Genomic DNA, 16,191 nt, shown 5'->3' with positions numbered 1-16,191 from the left:
TAGAGTGGACCTAACGACGTTGTGTGATAGACCGAAGCAAGAGATGCGGCCTCCTAGTGGCCGAAACAAACAATGGAAAAGACCTAAGGTTGATTTTGTCTTGGAACCCGATCAAAGGAGGGAAGTACTAAAATGGATCAAGACGTTAATGTTCCTAGATGGATATGCAGCGAATCTGAGCAGGGAGTGAACTTAGGCACTTTACGAGTCAATGGGATGAAGAGTCATAACTACCACATATGAATTGAGCAGCTTCTTCTAGCGATGGTCTGAGGCTATGTCCCTGACCATGTCTGGCAAGTGCTAGCAGAGTTGAGCTTTTTCTTCCGTCAGCTTTGTGCCAAGGAGATATCTCGGACCGTCGCTTAGGACTTGGAAAAAGCGGCACCTGTGTTGCTCTGTAAGCTGGAGAAGATCTTTCCACCCGGCTTCTTCTTGCCCATGAAGCATCTGATTGTGCACCTCCCATCCGAGGCACATTTGGGGGGGGGGGCTCGTGCAAGCCCGGTGGTGCTATCCAATCGAGAGATGTCTAAAGACTCTTCGCAAGAAATGTACAAATAAAGCCAGAATTGAGGCTTCCATTGCAGAGGCAAGTCTAAGGGAGGAGGTGGCAAACTTCACAACACTATACTACAAGTTGAAACTTCCTAGCAATCATAATCCACTCTCTCGTTACAATGTTGGCGAAAATGAATGGACCCACAGCCTGTTCCAAGGCCAACTCGGCAGCGCAAGTGGATCGACCAATAAGATATTGGGAAATGAAGAGTGGCGAAGTGTCATGCTATATGCCTATATGTGTTTATCAACCTTCCCGAGGTGCAGTCATTCGTCGAGTAAGTTCTCAATGAACTTGTTTTAATACGCCCTAAATATTCTTCATGCAACCCCACTGATTCTCGTTCGGACAAGGAATTTGTTCGTGAGTCCTGGCATCAATCACGGGATCCTACCTCGCAAGAACATGACACCCTTCTTTCTCGGGGTGCAGGTGCGGGGAGGCCTAATTTCATTTCTTGGTTCAAACAAAAGGTAATGTCCAATTTAGCTCCCACGTTCCATATTCCAAGTTCCTCATTCGTTCGATTAATATAACGACCTATCATGCTTAAGCTTGCAGGCCCAGACTGACTCGTCCATGAGTGAGGATTTGAGACAGGTTGCAGGCGGCTATGACGTTAGGGTGCAGTCATTTACCGGTTATGACGTGAACGGATATCGCTTCCACACAACAAGATATGAGCAGACTCGGCCCAAACGGAAAACCACAAATAGCGGAGTTTGCACGCCCAGCACTGATGGCCTCGACTATCATGGTAGAGTTGAGGAAATCTATGAACTCTCATTTCATGGTCACAAACATAAACCTATCGTGTTCAAATGCCACTGGTTTAATCCTCGAGAAACGAGACGGACCCCTCATCTTGGGCTAGTCGAGATTCGAGAAGATTCCGTCTATCCAGGAAAAGATGTCTACATTGTGGCTCAACAGGCCGTGCAGGTGTACTATACGCGATATGCCAACCAAGACAAAGCGGATCTTAAGGGTTGGGCTATTGTGCACCAGGTGTCTCCACATGGTAAACTACCTGCCCCAAACGATGACGATTACAACTTCAACGCAAACACATATGATGGATAGTTCTATCAAGAAGATGGGCTACCAGGCACGTTTGAGATAGTCTTACCCGAAGCGGTCGAAATGGAAGTAGACAATGAAACGGAGGATGACGAGGTTGATGGAGATGTGGTGCAAAATGCCAAGGACATAGAAATGCTTGACCGATTAAGGCTTGGCAATGACGACGAAGAGAACATAGAACCTTCAGATAGTGTTGCCCATTTGGACAATTTTGACAGTGATGACGACACCTATGATCCTAATCATGAAGATTATTCCTAATACATGTAATACTATGTTTGTTTTAGTTTATGTTTTCTTTATTTATTTTGAATCTATTTCTAATATATATACTAATAAGTCTTGTTCATTCTTTGTGATTGCAGGTGATGGCGAGCAGCCGTCCATGACGTGAGATGGGCTCCCTTTATGGGAGACCACGCCCTCCCGTTTCAGATGAGGGGTCGGGGTTAGGGGTAGCGTCCACAGGAGGTCAGAGGAGGAGGACCAGGGTCAGTAGGAGGTAGCAGACTCCTTCCCTGCCACCTTCAGACGAGGTGATGGAGGAGGAGCACGTGATGGCCACGCCCGAGGATGAGGTCGAGGACGAGGACGTCCGACAGACCGAGGACGAGGCGGCCAAGGACGAGGCGGTCGAGGATGAGGCCACCGAGGACGAGGCCGCTGAGGACGAGGCTGCCGAGGGCGACAGTTCTGCTACCCCGACTGTCTACCAGCGAGGTCCCGCGAGCCTCCCTCAGCCTCCGCTTCCTCACAACCGAGCACTGATTCGCCCTATGGCAAAGAGGTAAGTAACTATAGATGTTATCACAACTACTTCATATGATAATGTTGGAAATCAAAAGAGGAACTGATAAATTTTCTTAATCACTTGTGTAGGGCCTGGTTGGTTTTGTCGGGTACTCCTGCACGCTCCCCCGCGAGCATCCTTGGTGTTTTGTGCAGGAAATGGTACCCCGGCCTTGTGAACGTGTCCGAGGACGTGCGGGAGCCGGCCTACACGTGGGACAGGTACCAGTTGGCCCCTGACGACAGGTACCGCAACAAGCAGGAGCAGGTACTGGCGGAGTTTTGGGTAAGTCTCTCTCGCACAACATTTTCATTGGGCAAGTCTTTTATTGAAATAATAAATGGATACATCGGTTTTGTATGCAGAGGTATTTCAAGCCGGAAGAAAGACTTGAGGCCCGGGCGGATCAGGCGGCTGTCGCTGCCTGTAGGAAGTACGTCACCGACATGCACCACGAGGCGCGCTTGCAGGCCCACAGAGACTACTACGCCGTGGTGTTGAAGCAGTCCATCAGCAGCCTGATGCAAGACAGGTGGAGCTGTCCTGGGCCCAGTACCTTGAGGTAGACGACAAACATTAATAATGATTCGTTTTGAGATTAAGTCAGTTTAATTTTATCTTTTTCTATGTCAAATAATCGATGACTTGTAGGTGATTTCCTGGTGGTGCCGATCCCACTCCGTGTGCTGGGAGATGATCGTGGACAGGTGGTTGTCCAAGGACTTCGCTGAGAACCATGCGAGGCAGTGGGACCAGCGTCTGCTGAGGCGAGGTGCTACTCACCATCAAGGTAGCCACAGCCTCCCCGCCTACAAACAAGCATATGTAAGTGATTTCTTTTATCTTATTTGACGCTGAGTTCTGCCTTATTTCTCACCATCTTGCCGTCTTACTCGCAGGAGGCTGCACACCCGGGCATGGAGGTCTTGGAGTTCTCTGCGTGGGCTATGTCCCACATGGGCAGGGCGTCTTCCTCTATCTCCTTCGACCCGTCTGCCCCGCGCGAGGTGTACTCTGACCCGACCGTGCACACTAAGGTCCAAGAGTACACCTCAAAGGTGAGGGAGGTCCATGGGGAAGATTACGATGTGCGCACTGAGCCCATTGATGCAGAGACCATCATGAGGCTAGGAGGAGGCAAGAAGCATGGGCGGCTGTGGATTGCAGACGGCACCATCGACTCCACTGTTCCCTCTCTCGACGTGCTCCGAGCACGGAGCACGAGCTCCAGCCAGCCCATACGCCCACGGCCTACTCCGTCACTGCAGTGGGTCGATGCTCTCGAGGTACGTCCTGTTTTACTCGTCGTACGTTCATCTTTGCACACCTAAGTTACATATGCATTACTGAAACATTGAAGTTTGTATTGCAGGCCGAGCTGCAGGCCTAGAAGCTTGTGGTCGAGGCTCAGAGCGCGCAGCTGCAGGCCCAGAGGGAAGCGTTCGTGGCCCAGGAGAGGAGGATGCAAGAAATGGAGGCCTTCATGCGGAGTGTCCAGCAAGGGGGTGTACCTTTGCCGTTGGCAGCTCCTCCACCGCCTACTCCTACAGCCACTCCTGTAAGTATGAAAGTTCACTCTTACTAGATGCTTCCTTGACATACAACCATGGCTGACATACAAACTTACTAGATGCTTGACATAGAAACTTACTAGATGCTTGACATAGAAACTTACTACATGCTTACACTAGCTATGACATACAACCATGCTTTGACATTCTCAATTTACTAGATGCTTGACATAGAAACTTACTAGATGCATGCACTAGCTATGACATACACCAATGCTTCACATAGAAACTTACTAGATGAATCTCACACATGCAACCTCTTATCCTTTTTGCAGCTTCCGTCAGTGGGTTCGAATAACCCCGCTCATGCGTCACCGAATGATGGAGCCTTTGCTTCACCATCGTGTCATAGGCCGCTTTTTTGAGGAGTTGTGCTTCGTCATGTGCTTGGACTTGAGCTTCACTTGTGGTTGTGACTTGTGCTTGGAGTTGATGGACTGTGGTTGTGAATTTGTGACTTGTAGTTGTGATATTTGACTTGTGGTTGCGATATGTTGTTATTTGAATTGTGGTTGTGATATAATGTGTGAAAATGGTTTCGTTGTGATATATATGTGATTATTGTGATGTTTATGATATATATGTGACATGTGATATATATTTGAACTATTTATGTCAATGGAATGCAAAAAACAAAAAAAATTACAATTTCGGTTGATTTGCCCGAGTGCAATGGTCATGGCACTCGGCAAAGTTGGGAAACTTTGCCGAGTGCCAGGACATTGCACTCGGCAAAGATTTTTTTTTAAAAAAAAGCAAAAAAATCTTTGCCGAGTGCCAAGTTGGGGAGGCACTCGGCAAAGAGCTTTTTAAAAAAAATAAAAAAAGTCTTTGCCGAGTGCCTTGCCGCCGCGGCACTCGGCAAAGAGTTTTTGAAAAAAAAATAAAAAAATGTCTTTGTCGAGTGCCCTAACTGTCGGCACTCGGCAAAGGCGCCATCAACGGAGCAGCGCCGTTGACGGCTACTTTTCTTTGTCGAGTGTCTCCGTTGGCCCTCGGAAAAGGCTTTGCCGAGTGCCCGACAAATGGCCCTCGGCAAAGAGCCTCTTTGCTGTTAAATTTTTTTTCAAAGGCTCTTTGCCGAGGATGGCGCTCGGCAAAGCCTTTGCCGAGGGCTTTTAGGCCTTTGTCGAGTGCCCTGGGCCCTCGGCAAAGAGACCGCCTCCTGTAGCGTCTCTTGCTTCGCACAACCCGAGCTAGAGCACTCGCTCTGCACCACACCATGGAGAAACAGATTTCAATCTCGTTTCCCCAGAATCGAGCCAACGGCCAATCAAACATCGAAAGCCTAGCTACATCACGCAAGCCAGGTTGAGCTGCATCTCAATCAATCATACTCGAAGTGGATAGATCCTAAGATTATTACAAAGTCATGACAAGTACGTGCCCCATGGTCAATAGACATGTTGCTAACCAATAAGGTGAATAGTGTTGTTTGCTTCTGAAATTAAATCCATAAAAAGACGTTGATCATGGGTGGACACTTCCACCACAAAGACCACAAAGTCTTAAGTACATGAACCGCGCTTATTCATTCACTATCATAGTCACGAGACAGAAGAACCATCGAGCAATTGCGTTGGACACAATATTAGATTTTACCCACATAATATATTGATATAAAAAAACATCACGGTTCACTTTATCGGTGGCAAAAATAAAAACAACCTCCTGGAGGTCACCGATAAATGGGACTATCGGATTTATCGAAAAAATTTCATGGTCAAAATAAAAACAAAACAGTGGCAAAGCGCGCGGTCTCTAAAGCATTTAACATCGAGAACTAGTACATAATAATATAATATTAACACAAGATGATAATATCACACACTTTCACATTGGTGGACTAGTAAAATTGGAATTTCAGGTGATAAATAAATTAATTTCACTGGATTATTCAAACGGGGCCACGGCAGATGGAATAGCAGAAGTTGGCTAATCTCTCCAAGAAAGTCTCGGCAGGCCTGGCGTGATGGCGCTTGCACAGGTCGTCGGCGCACTTGCAGAGCATCCCCAGGCCCAGCCTCGCCATGTCGTGCGCCTGCAAGACGACCTTCTCCTTCACGGTCCGCTCCTGGACGACGGTGACCGTGCACCGGACGGCGAAGCAGTCGTCCTCGAGGAACCTGGACCGCTCCAGCTTCTTCACGCTGATGAACCGCGAGCAACCCCAGCCGCACTAGTTATCCTTGCCCCCAAAGGTGCACAGGCCCTGCGACGTCTTGCTCAGCGTGCCTTGGTGACCGTACGCCGGCGGCGTGCCTTGGTGACGCACCAGAGCCAACTCGTACTCGGCGAGGACGACGGAGTCACTACAGAGGTGCAGGCGGAACAGCGAGACGAAGCCGGCGTCCTTCTTGCTGTTGCCGTTGAGGTAGCATCGGATCGTCCAGGTGTGACCTCCGACCTCGAACACAGATGACTCTATGTAGCTGCCGTTCTCACCGTGCATCGCCTTGAGCCACGAGTAGCCCTCGAGCTTGAGCATGAGGTGACCGGTGGCTACCGCCGTGGCGGCGACGGTGGACACCGAGACCTCCTCCGCCTCCGTGGCGGTGCCCGCATCTAAGGGCACGTAGTTGACCGGCGATAACGGCGACATATCGCCGGATTTTTGTTATTTGTTACTGAACACACGGCGGCGGCGGCGACCTACGTACGCTACGGTCGATGCACATGATAAGGGTTTGGAAGATTTATTTATGCAGATTCTAAGGGTCTGTTTAGCACAGAGCTGTTGTGGGCTGTTTTTTTTTATCAAACACACATTTGCAAAACAGCTTCATGGTGAAGCTATTTTTCTCCTCCTCTCACATAGATTGAGTTGGAATGAAGTGAAGCTGTTGTGAGATGTTTTTTTTTTGTCAAACACTCATTTTCAAAACAGTTTCATAGGTGAAGCTATTTTTCTCCTCTTCTCATAGAGATATGATTTGGGATGAAGCTGAAAAAGGTAACTTATCCCAGCTACATCTCCTATATTATAGTCATTATATTCATTGTCCCATCATACGAAGCTATTTTGCCAAACACTTATTCCAAAATAACTCAACTTCAACAAAAAAATTTGCTCATGAAGCTATTTTATAAAAAAAAACAGCTTATATGATGAAGCTGAGCTATGCCAAACGGGGCCTAATATTTGACTCGATTACAACATGTTGCTTCTAATAATCTAATACGAGTCAGGGTTCAAAGCTTTCGACTAAAAACTTTTTTTGAATTCAGAATCTCATTATTTTCGCTCTAGACTCATGACAAGTAGGGAGGCCGCTACACCATATAAGAGCATCTCCAAAAGTTCCTAAGAATTTATTTCGAAAACTGTAGAGTTTTTCAATTTGCCAAAAAATATTTGGAGAAATAAATAAGACCATCTCCAACGATTTTCAATAATTCACTCCTAAAATATAAAAGATAACTTTATATTAAGAATCATATACTATCTCTAAATTATCCTAACCACTTTAATATATTGATCGATATGCGTGTGGAAGACGCGCGGATATATCTTGCGAATCAAAGGCCATCGAAGAAGTGCATCGCTGCTGATTTCAGAATACACAGCGTGTATAAAACTTCAAGTTCTTTGCAACAACGAAGCACTGATATATATAACGACGTTATGTTAAATACGGCATGTCTAAACTATTTATAAACAAAACACAATATCAACAACATCGATTTTTATATAGATGAAAAAAGAAGATTATTAACCACGAAAACTTTTTCTCGCTATATATAGGAAGCATGAAAAACATACACGCTTATCCTCCCGTAGGGATAAAAATGGATCGGATACGGACGGATATCACTTATATTACATTTGTTTTCATATTTATGTCTGAGTTCAGATTCAAATACGGATAGTGTCAAACATGCTGTATAGGATACGATTGGATATCGACATCATAAATATGCAATTTGAGTATTCGGATATGGATATGGTATCAGATGTTAAATATCCGGACTTAGATACGAACAGATTTAAACCATCTCTAAATGGATTCAGTCTCGAATATAGCCGGAAAATATTCATATTTCCTAGCTCGGCTGGGCCTGGCCCTTCAGGGGTGGTGTTTGTTTGCTTGAGCCAGATGTGGGCCAGGGAGCAGTAGTCTCAGAGCGGGAGAGAAAAATGGCCTAGGAGAGCGCAGCGCCAGCTGAGCCCGCAAGAAACGAGATTCATTTTCGTTTCCGTCGGAGCAGGCCCAGGGGCGGATCTAGAATTAAGATCATTGATTTCATTAGCATACTTATGATAGACATGGGTGTTAGTTTCTATAGTTTGTAGAGTAATTTTCTATTGAGTTTACATAGGTTATTAATGTTAGGTGACAGCACTGCTGCTAACACTGTGGATCCACCCCTGGCTGGCCCATGTGTGCTCTAATATCCGCGCTGGCCAGGCTCTGGTGATCTTCACGAAAACAAACATGCCCAACTGCATTCGTTGGGCATGGCCCAAAGGCAGAGCCAGGATTTCCAAACAAGGCCTTTATTAATATTCTCTCTGTGTTTTATTTACGTGTCATATTAGCTTTATCTTAAGTTAAACTTTCAACTTTTGTATGTTTGTCCATCGATTTGAAATATATATATATATATATATATATATATATATATATATATATATATATATATATATAGAGAGAGAGAGAGAGAGAGAGAGAGAGAGATTCATGACATAAGATTTTTGTTTTTAGATTCACAACAAGAAATACTTTCATAAAATATAATTTGTATTTTGTGAAACTATAAAGACTTTTTGTGATGGATAGTCAAAGATAGTAATGTCTGACTTAAGACAAAGGTAATGTGACATGTAAAAAATAACCGATAGCCAAACAAATACGGGAGTCACCGGTAAACCAGACTACCAGATTTATGGGAAAATTTCACGGTCAAAATAAAAAACAATTGCTCAAGCTACAAAATTACATAAGCTGTATTAACATCAATAAATATAATATATATAATAACATCAATACGATAATATTAATACAAGAGATATCGCACACTTTCATATAGGCGGACAAGTAAAATTGGATTCTCGGTTGACAAAAAAATTCACACGATTATTCTAAAGTAATATTAATACAAGAGAATATATCACACTTAGACATAGGTGGACTAGCTAGTAAAATTGGGATTTTGGGTGACAAATAAATTTTACAGGATCACAGCGTGCGCGATAAACAATTAAACAGTACCACGACAGATGTAGTGGCACAACTTGGCAAATCTCTCCAAGAAAGTCTCGGTAGACCTGTCGTGATGGCGCTTGCACAGGTCGTCGTCGCACTTGCAGAGCATCCCCAGCCTCGCCAGGTCGTGCGGCTGCACGGCCTTCTCCTTCACGGTCTGCTCCCGGACGACGGTGACCGTGCACCGGACGGCGAAGCAGTCGTCCCTGAGGAACATGGACCGCTCCAGCTCCTCCACGCTGATGAACCGCAACAAACCCCAGCCACCGGTACCGCATTGGCCTCCATAGACGACGGTGTCCGAGCGTAAGCCGTGCGACGCTGTGCTCGGCTTGCCCTGGTGAGCGAACGCCGGCGGCGTGCCCTGGTGACGCACCAGAGCGAACTCGCACTCGGCGAGGACGACGGCGGCGTCGGGGTCACTACAGAGGTGCAGGAACAGCGAGACGAAGCCGGCGTCCTCCTTTTTTCTGCCGTTGAGGTAGCAACGGATCGTCCAGGTGTGACCTCCGACCTTGGACGCAGAGGACTCTATGTAGCTGCCGTTCCCGCCGTGCCTCGCCTTGAGCCGCGAGTAGCCCTCCAGCTTGAGCATGAGGTGACCGGTGGCGACCGCCGTGGCGGCGACGGTGGACACCGAGACCTCCTCTGCCTCCGGAGACGACGTCGCATCTAAGGGCACGTAGCTGAACGCTAACGGCGACATATCACCGGCTTTTTGTTATTTGTTACTAAACACACGGCGGCGACGACCTACGTACTCTAGGATCGATGCAGATAACAAGGTTTCTAAGATTTATTTATGCAGATATATATAGCAGCTCTCTTGTTTCTGAAACAGGATCGGATTCCAATATTTGACTCGATTACAACATGTTAATAATAAAAGAATTTACAATCCTTGTCGGTCACGTATACAACTAACTGCTCAATCAAGGAGCGACTACGAGTCCGGCGTCCTAATGCAGGCCTACTTTAATCGATTTTTTTTTTTAAAAAGCCTAGGGGAGCGAGCCCAATTGAGCCTGACGTCGAGCCCAATCAAGCCTGCCACCGTCCCGTCCGCACAGCCCCGCTCCAAGCCTGTTGCCGCTGCGTCTGCGCCGGGCCACGGTGCTTCGAGCCCGCCGCCACGTCCGCCCTCTGAGACGCATCCGCGCCGCCGCCCTCAACCGGATCTAGCCGCCTTCGAAGGAGGTGGCGCCGCCCTCCACCTTCGCCCACCACTGGATCTGGCCTAAGGGGACTACTATAAAAATGATTTTACGAGGTACTGTCCAAAAATTAACTGAGGCGGTCATAAGATCCAACCATCGTGTAAAATGCTCGACGATTAACGGATGTGGTCATTTATTTACCGAGGCACCAAAAAATGACCGTCTCACAAAATCGATTTACCGAGGCGGTCATTTTATTTACGGAGGCGTTTATATTTAACCACCTTGCAAAATCGATTTACCGAGGCGGACATTTTATTTACGAGGGCGTTTACAATTGTCCACCTTGCAAAATCAATTTACACAGGCGGTTAACGTGGCCGAGCCCATTAGAAGCCCATCTTGACCCAAAACTTAGGTCATAGTATATAACCCAAACGAAATCCTAGCCCCCAAATCCGCTCACTCTTCCTTCCCTAACCTCTCTACTCTTCGCCGCTCAAGCACTCAGCGCCGAACGACTCTGTTCTCTCCCCCACCGACCTCTCTTTTATCTCCCTCACCTCTCTCATCACACAGCATGGCGAGGGCTTGGCGTTGGGGGCCCGCGCGCTCAGGCAGGGCTCATGGGCGGCGCGCACCAGTGAGGCTTGGATGTGGCGCGCCCCTGGCGGCGGGGCCACGCACACACGACGGTGTTCTGATGCAGCGGCCCGCATGCACCATCGAGGCTCGGAGGTGTTGCACACCGGCAAGGCTCGGTAGTGGTGTGGCCCTGGTGGCAGGGGACCGCGCGCACCGACGGGGCTTCAAGGCGTGCGGCATCGACGCACGGGGAACCCCCACTCTCCTCGCTCCGGCGGCGGCATGACACGGGGACGCCGGATCCAGCGGCGACGTGCAGGTTGGCCGGATCCCGGTGTCGGCGGCACGCGAGGAGGTTGCATTGGTGGCGCCTATGCTCCAAAATGGGCTCACTGGTGGGCTTTGTTTTTTTTTCTTTTTTTTAAAACAACTTATCGAGGTGGGCACTACAACTGCCTCGGTAAAAAAGCGATTTACAGAGGCGTTATAACAGAGGCGGTTGTGATGCCCGCCTCGGTAACTAAAAAACGCCCGCCTCCAGTACATTCTCTGTAGTAGTGAGAGAAGCGTGAGCTGTCACCGGAGGTGATAAAGATGTGTGCGGCCATTAGTGTCCTCGGTGTGTGCACCATCGCTCGCTAGGGAATGCGCCAGGCCTATGTGTCTTTGTCATTGCTGGCTGCGGACATACATGCCGAGCCCACACATCCGTACTAGCATCCGCCGAAGAGAGGAAAGAGCGAGAGAGAAGGGAAGAGAGATCTCAGATGTGCGCTAGGAGGGGCAGAGAGAGCAGAAAAGAGAGGGAGAAAGGGAGAGATGCGCCGCGCGGGTGAGAGGAGAAAGGGAGAGAAATGACTGAGAAAAGGGCTACGGTTTTAGTTCCCGTATATATACCGTGAAGCTGTTCTTAGGCCGAGATGGGCTTCTAATGGGCTCGGCCACATTAAACGTCTCCGTAAATTGATTTTGCGAGATGGATGTTGACGGTAGTTAATACTCATCATAAACCATCAATATAACTTGCATAATGTATAAAAATGATCACCAACATAGGTTTAGAGGTTTAAACTAACAAATTCCATGAATTTTGATGAATCTGTGTTTTTAGCAGGGTTTATTCAGAAAACCGTCTAGGTGGACCCAAACGTTAGAATTAATCAAGCTTATCCGCGACGAAACCAACTCCAGAAGGTTCTAGAAGACACCAGAAGGCAAACCACGGAAGTAGAGGGCAGGTGGCTGCCAGGTGTGGCCGGCCAGCCCTACCTGCAGACCGGCCGACCCCCTTGACCCACCAGTCAGTCCCCCTTTGCTATGTTGGTTCCCTACCACCTTATAGATTAGATCTACATCGTTGCTTTAAGTCGATTTGATTGAGGGTCCTAAATTGACGTTACTCCCTATATATATCAGCCCCTACCCCCCTAAGGCATCAGACAATCAATCAATCATTATCAAACCCTGATCATCAGAAGAAGAACCTCTGAGCTCCACAGATATTTAGGGCATAGCTAGCTAAGTTAGATCTAGAGAGAGGCAAGCCATCTGCTTGGATTCCTGATCTTGTCAAAAGCGTAACTTGGTATAGCCTTGTATCCTCTTTTGTATCTTTCATATTTCATATGTTTGCTACAATTGATATGACATTATTCTTAATATTATTCATGTTCTTAGTTATCATGTTCATCGTCTACTTTGTTTATATGCTTAGTATAGCTAGATTATCTTTATGTTGAAGCATAAGTTCGTATAGCGCTCGCTCTAAAGTACACGAGGTGAGTGGTCGATATTGTGTAAGCATGGTGCTTATACATTGTTTACCTATGGATGCGCCCTATATTCTAAGACATGTGATAGATCGCGAGTGTGACATTCTCATCGGGTCCTTTGTAGTCCACTCCCTAAATGTAGGACAAGTAGGATCTAGTTACGAAGGAAGTCAGGCTCTGTTCCTAATCCTCCTTAGTAATATCCCTTATGTGTAGATATGAAGTTGATCTTAGCAATGATTATTAAGTATAATTGCACTAATCATAGTATGCTTTAACTTTTGATCAAGAATATCTGAGGAATTAGTTTGTCTATTGTATCTACTAGCCATGCTAGTGCCATCTAAAGGAGTACTCTGAGTGTTCAATTATCAATTATCATTTATCATTCATATTATATTTATTTCTTGACTTACCCCTTTAGTGAGTAGAAGATTGGTTATGTTTTATTTCTCTATCATAAGTATAAGTTATTAATATATTCCATTTTGCCTATCCTTCCCTGTGGTAAAAATATAAATAACGATACCTAAAATACTATCGGGTGAAGTGCTACAATTGCATTAATTCTGAGTCATAATAAAATACCTACACGCATTTCTGGCGGCAATGCTAGGAGTAGATTTAAAACTCTGTTCTTAATAGCGACGCTAAGAAATATCAACAAGCATTTCTGGCGCCGTTGCCGGGGAATGTAGCTAGGCAATTAAAAGGAATATTGATAAACTTTTACTTATTGATGTGATCGCAAAAACTATTTACCTCTGCTCAAACAGGCATACCCTTGTTATGTCTATTTTTATATCTTATGCAAGGTAATGTATGACTGTTTTTGACCTTCTGACAAACTACGTTGAAGATCCAGAAGCACTATTTAGGAGGACCAGAGCTAAACTTAAGAAAGTTTTAGATTTAAAATTGGAAGACAACCAGACAAGATGTAGCTTAACACCAATTTTTGAAGCCATAGCTGACAAGACTCTCCGTGAATTCTCTACTCCAACTACGACCAACACCCGTACTGGACCGGCGATTGAAATTGGAGACAATGCTTTTGAGCTCATGCCAGCTCTTATCAACATGGTGCAGGCCAGCCAGTTTTGTGGAAAGACACATGAAGATGTGAGTGCTCATCTCCAAGGCTTCTTGGAGATTTGCATCACTTTCACCATCAAAGGAGTTACTAGAGACGCCATATTCCTCCACCAACAAAGATTGAAATACTACATGTGAAAACTGGTCAACTACCTTCCTAGCAAAGTTTTTCCCATGGGCAAAACCAATGCTCTGCGTGGAAGAATTTCAAGTTTTTAGCAGCAACATGACGAATCTGTTCCTGAGGCATGGGAACGCTTTCAAGATTACAAATCAGAATGTCCTCATCATGGGATAAAGAATTGGCTACTCATGCAGACATTCTATCACGGGCTCACTAATAGTGCCCGTGAGAATATGGATGCCACTGCTGGAGGTGTATTTTTATCACTAACAATTCCACGAGCAACAGCTCTCGTAGAGAAGATGGCCTCTAACCAAGGCTGGAATGAAGAACGTCTTCAAACCCGCAAGAGAGGTGGAGGTATGCAACTCAAGGAGGTAGATATGTTGTCTGCCAAGATGGACCTGCTGATGAAGAGGCTTGAAAAATGAGCCAGTGAGAAGCAAGAAGGCATGCATATTCATGATTCCCGCATAACATGAGAAGTGTCAAAACACTGGGCATTCATGGAACAACTATCCTGAAACCAATGAGGATGCGAACTTCATCAACAACAATAACAATCGTCCTCAACAGAATCAAGGATGGAATCAGCAACAGATGCCAAACTACCAAGGTAATTACCAAGGTAACTATCAAGGTAATAATTTCAATAATTTTAATAACTAGCCATCTTTGAGAGAGTTAGTCTTTGGTCAAGCTAAAATTATGAAGGGTTTATCTAGAAAATTAGCTTCCAATGACAAAATTCTAGAAAATATAAATAATAGAATAGATAGCTTCTCCTCAGCCATTAAAAACCAGCATAGCTTTAATAAAATGGAAGAATTACAAATAGCTCAGTTGGCGACTATTGTTCCTTCGACTGACAAAGATAAGATTCCGGGACAACTAGAAGATCCAAAAATAGCGAATCTGGTCGATATTCACAATGCAGGATACTACTACAAAAAACCATCGACTGGAGGATGGCGAGATGACTTGTTGCCTATCAAGAAAGGTGATCCAGAAAGACCTGTCATCCCCATAGCCATTAGACCTCACACGTTCCAAGTAGCTGTCTGTGATTTTGGAGCAAGTGTTAACATCATACCAAAGGTAATCTATGAGAAAAATAATGGAAATACTTTGTTGTACACAAATATTCGTTTGCAGCTTACAGATCAATCACTCTGCTACCCCAAGAAAATTCTTAATGACATCATTGTATGAGTTGGAAGCTCGTACATACCCGTAGACTTTATGGTTTTGGAAACAGGTGAAGATGTAAGGGCACCCATTATCTTGGGCCAACCTTTTCTAAGCACCGCAAAAGCCATCATCTACGTGGATAGTGCCAAAATCTGCTTCACAATCAAGGATAGAAAAGAGAAATTCACTTTCAAGAATCGTATACTGTAATCACCTAGTCATCCACAAATGGCATATATGCCCGAGGACACAACAGAAAGCAAGAAGAAAAACAATAGAAGAGCAAGGAACAACAGGACCAAGCAGCCACAAGAAGAATTAGTTAAGATGATCAACACACTCCGATCAGAGTATGACAACCTCCTCGCTTCACCATTCCTTACTAAGAAGGAAGATCCTGGCGTACCAACGATCGAGTGTACGATTGGACAAAGAATCTTCCACAACACCTTCTGCAATGTTGGATCAGGTGTCAACATAATGTCCAACATAACATTTGACTATTTGTTTGGTGAGCCTTTGTTTCCTACATATATGCAATTGCAGATGTGAAAGCTCTAGTTTGGTTTTGGTGAATTGATGAAACCCTAAGTGCTAACTTAGTTCATCTAAGTGATCATGAGATATGTAGCATTATTCCAAGTGGTGAAGCAACGGTGAAGATCATGATGATGGTGATGCCATGGTGATAATCAAGTGCTTGGACTTAGAAAAAAAGAAAGAGAAAAACAAAAAGCTCAAGGCAAAGGTAAAATTGATAGGAGCTTTTCGGTTTAGTGATCGAGACACTTAGCGAGTGTGATCACATTTAGGATCAATAGGCGTACTATTAAGAGGGGTGAAACTCATATCGAAATGCGGTTATCAAAGTGCCACTAGATGCTCTAACTCATTGCATATGCATTTAGGATCTAGTGGAGCGCTAACACCCTTGAAAACATTTGTGAAAATATGCTAACACATGTGCAGAAGGTGATACACTTGGTGGTTGGCATATTTGAGCAAGGGTGGAGAAGTTGGTGAAGTGAAGGAGGTGATAGTCACTAAAAATAGT

General features: G+C 45.6%; 2 protein-coding genes and 1 non-coding gene across 3 annotated transcripts; all 3 read right to left on the bottom strand.

Moving 5' to 3' along the window:
- Positions 1-5,903: 5,903 nt before the first annotated feature.
- On the bottom strand, positions 5,904-6,608 carry LOC136547973 (BTB/POZ and MATH domain-containing protein 3-like). The gene is made up of 2 exons (XM_066539645.1): positions 6,282-6,608; positions 5,904-6,185 (listed from the first exon to the last, which is right to left on the bottom strand). The coding sequence occupies exons 1-2, from the start codon at positions 6,606-6,608 to the stop codon at positions 5,904-5,906; spliced, it is 609 nt and encodes a 202-aa protein (XP_066395742.1).
- A 2,600-nt stretch (positions 6,609-9,208) lies between these two features.
- Positions 9,209-9,919, bottom strand: LOC136547972 (BTB/POZ and MATH domain-containing protein 6-like). Its single transcript, XM_066539644.1, has one exon. It carries the CDS (start codon positions 9,917-9,919, stop codon positions 9,209-9,211), a length of 711 nt encoding a protein of 236 aa, XP_066395741.1.
- A 4,090-nt stretch (positions 9,920-14,009) lies between these two features.
- Positions 14,010-14,118, bottom strand: LOC136553161 (small nucleolar RNA R71). The gene has a single exon (XR_010783067.1). It is a non-coding gene; the product is annotated as a small nucleolar RNA R71 (small nucleolar RNA).
- Between the last annotated feature and the right edge of the window lie 2,073 nt (positions 14,119-16,191).

This window comes from Miscanthus floridulus, chromosome 4 (genome assembly GCF_019320115.1).
Source record: "Miscanthus floridulus cultivar M001 chromosome 4, ASM1932011v1, whole genome shotgun sequence".
In the NCBI taxonomy this organism is placed as follows: domain Eukaryota; kingdom Viridiplantae; phylum Streptophyta; class Magnoliopsida; order Poales; family Poaceae; genus Miscanthus; species Miscanthus floridulus.
Note: the sequence above shows the minus strand (reverse complement) of the source record. Positions and strands in the feature narration are given on the sequence as shown.

Bases quoted from the DNA above. Each gene is read 5' to 3' on its own strand.
- LOC136547973 (XM_066539645.1), bottom strand. From the start codon at position 6,608: ATGTCGCCGTTATCGCCGGTCAACTACGTGCCCTTAGATGCGGGCACC. The intron at 6,186-6,281 runs GTGCGTCACCAA...AAGGATAACTAG, and splicing joins CCGAGTACGAGTTGGCTCTG to TGCGGCTGGGGTTGCTCGCG.
- LOC136547972 (XM_066539644.1), bottom strand. From the start codon at position 9,919: ATGTCGCCGTTAGCGTTCAGCTACGTGCCCTTAGATGCGACGTCGTCT.